The sequence below is a fragment of the Sinocyclocheilus rhinocerous genome, unplaced genomic scaffold (genome assembly GCF_001515625.1).
Source record: "Sinocyclocheilus rhinocerous isolate Xijiao unplaced genomic scaffold, SAMN03320098_v1.1 scaffold2378, whole genome shotgun sequence".
NCBI classification, from domain to species: domain Eukaryota; kingdom Metazoa; phylum Chordata; class Actinopteri; order Cypriniformes; family Cyprinidae; genus Sinocyclocheilus; species Sinocyclocheilus rhinocerous.
The window spans coordinates 288,762-294,156 of NW_015655570.1; the positions used below are offsets into that span (position 1 = coordinate 288,762).

Sequence of the window (5,395 nt, forward strand, 5' to 3'; positions counted from 1 at the left end):
ATATATATATATATATATAATAACTTCTACTCTTGCTTTTAGGCGTCCTCAAAGCATTTAATGAGCAGCAGCCTCAGAATTCATTCACTCACTCATAATAAAGCTTGTTGACCGTCTCTACGGTGGGCGCGGCGCTGTCGCTGTCCGTGGTGCTGAACAGCAAATACATATGTGCGTCTATTAGTCCATATCATTACAATTACTAAGTCCTAGCATTTTGTCTGTGATAATGTAATTTTACAACTAATTTTACAGCGTATTATTGCCAATTACGCATACTTATACAAAAATAATGTAATAAGATAAATGCTAGAGAATTTGTGAAAATATCTAACAGCAATAAAACACCAACATGTTGACATTTATTAGCCTATTCTTTCGAGTTTCCCTTTCTCTGTTTCCACTTTCACACACATACAATTATTAAACACGTGCACACGAGTCATGGTAATATGAGAGATAATCTACACCAGTGATGGGCAAACTTGGCCCTTCCAGGCCACTTTCCTGCAGAGATTTGATCCAACCCTGATAAAACGCACCTGCCTGTAGCTTTCTAGTAGTTTTGATGATTAGCTGGTTCAGGTGTGTTTGATTAGAGTTGGAGCTAAACTCTGAAGGAAAGTGACCTGGAAGGGTCAAGTTTGCCCGCCCCTGATCTACACCTTGTGATGGACACAGACAAAAAGAAAGTAAAACAACAACAACAACAACAACAACTTCCAAAGAATGGCAAAAAAAAGATCCAAATGACTTAAGAAGTTTACTGCTTTGTGCGCAATCGTAACGCTGATATGACTTTTACCAACACACTCCTGATCTGAAGAATATCGCGGACTGCAGAAATAGAGACCCTCCACCAGACGGAGACTTCAAGATGAGCTAAAAAAAATTATAAAATAAAATAAATGCGCAACGCGTATAAGACCATTCTGTGTGAATGGATGTCAGTGGAGAGGTTGATACTTCAGTACGTTGAACAAACCGCTTATCTGTGGAAACATCCTGACACAAAATAAACGAGCAGCTAAACTTCGACATGAATCTACACCTGGAGTCTCCAACAAAAAAAAGAGACTGCAATTTTATGACAGCAAGGTTTATACATCGGAATCCACAAATGGTTACAGAATGTCATAAAACTTGTGCTTTGTAGTGACTCTTTGAAAATAGACCCTTTCCTATTAAAGGGATAGTTCACCCAAAAATGGAAATTCTGTCATCATTTACTCACCCTCATGTCGTTCCAAACCTGTATGAGTTGCTTTCTTATGTTGAACATAAAAGAAGATATTTTGAAAATTGCTGGTAATCAAACAGTTGGTGGTTGCCATTGACTTCCATAGTATTTTTTTTTCCTACTATGGAAGTCAATGGCAACCACCAACTGTTTAATTACCAGCAATCTTCAAAATATCTTCTTTTATGTTCAACATAAGAAACCAACTCATACATGTTTGGAACGACATGAGGGTGAGTAAATGATGACAGAATTTTCATTTTTGGGTGAACTATCCCTTTAAGTTTTTAATTATTTTATTACATTCCTTGTAAATTATACAGTCATTAATGTAATTAAAAATATTTTTGTTTTCAAAAAAGATGTTGATTTGAATCCTTTATATAGGCTAACTAAACATTCAATTGCTTTGAAAACAATACAATGGTGTTATAAGAATAATATAATACGTTTTAGTAAATTTCAGAATGTCATGTATAGTAACCCTCTAAGAATATTTTGTTTACTGTCTTTTTCCTTGGTTGTGTTCTTTGCTGCTTACCTGATCCAAGTTGACCGCTGAACGCGGAGGTTGTCGTCTCCACCTTCAGGAAGCGTCTCTGGCAGCAGATCTCGCGAGAGCTCCGCACCAGTCGCTTTTGCAGCAGGGCTGAGGGAGACGGAGAGAGAAGGTAAGCGGGGAGGCTGCATCATGGCGGACAGAGACAGTGGAAGTGAGCAAGGTGGATTCGCCACAGGCCCCGGCCCGATGCACCCGGGCGCCGCATCGCGGCTCCAGCACGACACGGAGGAGCTCGCCTCGAAGCGGGTGGACATTCAGAACAAACGCTTCTATCTGGACGTGAAGCAGAACGCCAAAGGCCGCTTTCTGAAGATAGCAGAGGTCGGGGCCGGGGGAAACAAGAGCCGCCTGACTCTCTCCATGTCCGTCGCCGTGGAGTTCCGCGACTACCTAGGAGACTTCATCGAACACTACGCCCAGCTGGGCCCCAGCAACCCTGACACGGTGCAGGACGAGCCCAGGAGGGCGCTTAAGAGCGAGTTCCTGGTGCGGGAGAATCGGAAGTACTACATGGATCTGAAGGAGAACCAGAGGGGGCGGTTTCTCCGGATCCGGCAGACCGTCAATCGCGGGCCCGGCATGGGAACCTCGCAAGGCCAGACCATCGCTCTTCCTGCACAGGGACTCATCGAGTTCCGCGACGCGTTGGCCAAACTCATCGACGACTTTGGCGTGGACGAGGACCCCGCGGAGCTGCCCGAGGGCACGTCGTTGACCGTGGACAACAAGCGCTTCTTCTTCGACGTGGGCTCCAACAAGTACGGCGTCTTCATGCGGGTCAGCGAGGTGAAGCCCACCTACCGCAACTCCATCACGGTGCCCTGCAAAGTCTGGTCCAAATTCGGCGCGACCTTCTGCAAGTACGCGGACGAGATGAAGAAGATCCAGGAGCGAAGCCGAGAGCGGAGGGAGCGCGAGATGCAACCGGAGGGCCTGCACGGGGACGACGGGGACGAGGACTAATGCATACCTGTGCGCACAGGACAAATGACATGATAATCAGACGTTACTGTAATGTGGGATCGATCTACACACACACACACAAAACCCTCACAGACTCAAACAGTTGCATCTCTTCACTCATCGCCGGAAGTTACCCACTTACCCACCATTTAACAGTAAGACGCTGCTATCGACAACATGATGTATGAACCGTGTCCAGGATGGTGCAGGAGTGTGTGCATATCCCTCTTTACCCACGTGTGTGACACATTCAAGCTCTTATGCACTGCAAAAAAATCCACTTGTTTTCCAGTACAAATATCTAAACATCCTGAAAACAATATATATTTATATATACAGTTTTAGTCAGACCACTCATGACACACAGCAAAGAATGTAAATACTAGAAATAAAAGAACATACCTAGTCAATGGTAAAATGACACGTAATATAAAAACAATACGATTCGATATGCTTTCTGAACACTTCAGCTCTGACACCTGTCAATCATGTTGCCAACTTGACAGCGGCCGCTTCAAGTGTAAAAACTGATGACCTAATGTTTTGTTTTTTTTTGCAGATTTTAAAATGTACTCTTAATTTTTAAAAAAAAGTACAAAGTGGCGTGAAAATGCTGTTCATATTCAGCATGCACACTGGGGTTTTTAATAACGAGAGCGTGCAAAGCGAGTGACGTCATGGTAGCTTGTTGCCTATTAGAGCATCTGACCCCACTCGAACTTGTACAGTTCTGTTTGTCAAGTAAATTATTTTAAGGATGCCGTGAATTTGACTGGAAAACAATGATGGACATTTTTTTGCAGTATAATACTATTTCCAAAGGTGCAAATTGAAAAAGAGGAAGAAATATATAATTAGTGCTCACTTTTGACTTCCAGCACAAAAGCTATTATTTAGGAACCGTTTGAACCAAAGGTTCAACATGCAAACGAACATCAGGAGTGAAGGAACAGTGATGCGGCAGTGCTGTGAATATTTTAACATGCACTATTGTTAGATTATTCAATTTATATAAATGGATGTCACCCCTTCTGGTTCGACTTAAAAGGTGCACTTGGTCATTTTTCATTATTTAAGCATTTTTTTCGCCTGGTTGCATCATGGGGTCCACCATGTTGAGATCACATGACCAGCCAAATTATCAACATAAACTCAATGTTATTAGCCACTTTCATTTGCAGAATACATTTATCATGGCAAAAGAAGCTTCATGTCTAACATAAACCCAAAATGACCGAGTGCACCTTGAAATGCATATGAGGAGATCTAGATATGTTTACTCGTTTGCCTTTTAAACTCTATACACAAAGCAAATGAGATTGTTTGTTTGCACGCGTCATGCAATGTGTGCTTCGGTAGCCGCACAGCGAAGGCATTGCTAAAACAACCGGTTGACGTTTGTTCCTGTTAAATACGAACCCTGTTGCACCGTTGCCCACTGACATTTGGACAGACGTCTCATTGAAGTGCTAACGTAGATATACAAACTATGATTTTGTGAATCAGATGTACTTAGATCCTTATGAAATTGCCCACGTTTTCTGTGGGAATTTTTCTTTATTTCGTTTTTGGGGACGGGGTGGGAGGGGGGCAGGTACTCAAAAAGGGGCTGTCCACTAGTGCGAGTTGTGTTAATACCTGCGCGGAGCATCCTCTACAATAGTGGTTCTCAACCCGCGGCCCGTCACGAATTGAAATGCGGCCCACCATGCTGAACAGAATAAAAAATATATATTTTCAGTTTTACAATTCATTTTAGTTTTTACATTAATTTAAAAATGTACTAAATAAATATAAGCTATAGCCTAATGTTTTTATGTAAAATAATTTTGTTTTTCATATATTATTTTCAGACATGAGCAGTACTCACATAGCCTAATTAACGTTATGCATTTAAAGTAACGGCCAAGCGGCAGTTTGTATTGCTGACGTAATATGTAAATGATATGCGTGCGGCCCGCGAGACTTGCACTTGGACCATAGTGCGCCCGGTGGAAAAAAAGGTTGAGAACCACTGCTCTACAACGTAAAAAACAACTCTGGTGCCTTATATTCTCCACAGGTTTACATGCTTTACGTGTCCGATCATTTTCTTTCCGATCGCTGTTTGTCTTTCTTTGTCGTTGGGGGTCACAACAGCGTAGTTGCTGTACCACTCGTGGAGCTTCTTCGATGACTTCGACAAGCCAATCAAAGAAAGGCGCGTGGGGCTCTCGGCCCTCCACGTTGCTGGGGAAAGAACGATGATGTCATAATCAAACAGTGCTGACGTAAACATGGATGTGCTGCGTTCACGTCATATCAGAATTACTTTGGTTCTCCGTGGCGGTGCTCAAAAGCGACATCGATCCATGTGCGCTTTTGTCGTTGATGCCAGTCTTTGTGATTTTTTTTTAATTATGACAAAGACATAAATTTTTTTTTTTGCTTGTCAAAATTTCTGTAGTTCTGGCGTGACGTGAACGCAGCAGTAGTCACCTAAAGACGGTGGAGGTCTGCTCCTCATGCTCCGTGTAAAAACATATAAATTAATTTAAAAAGTAACAGGTAAAAAAAAAAAAAAGCGTGTTAAAAAAAAAAAACCCTGCGTCATAAGTTTATACGTACGTTTCTCGCTACAGCCCAGCGTT

At 42.3% G+C, this 5,395-nt stretch overlaps 1 protein-coding gene across 1 annotated transcript; it reads left to right on the forward strand.

The window, feature by feature from the left end:
* Positions 1-1,797: 1,797 nt before the first annotated feature.
* LOC107718489 (transcriptional activator protein Pur-alpha-like) lies at positions 1,798-4,447 on the forward strand. The gene has a single exon (XM_016525582.1). It carries the CDS (start codon positions 1,932-1,934, stop codon positions 2,763-2,765), a length of 834 nt encoding a protein of 277 aa, XP_016381068.1. The 5' UTR covers positions 1,798-1,931; the 3' UTR covers positions 2,766-4,447.
* Positions 4,448-5,395: the final 948 nt, after the last annotated feature.

Coding starts and splice junctions, on each gene's coding strand:
- LOC107718489 (XM_016525582.1), top strand. CDS start 1,932: ATGGCGGACAGAGACAGTGGAAGTGAGCAAGGTGGATTCGCCACAGGC.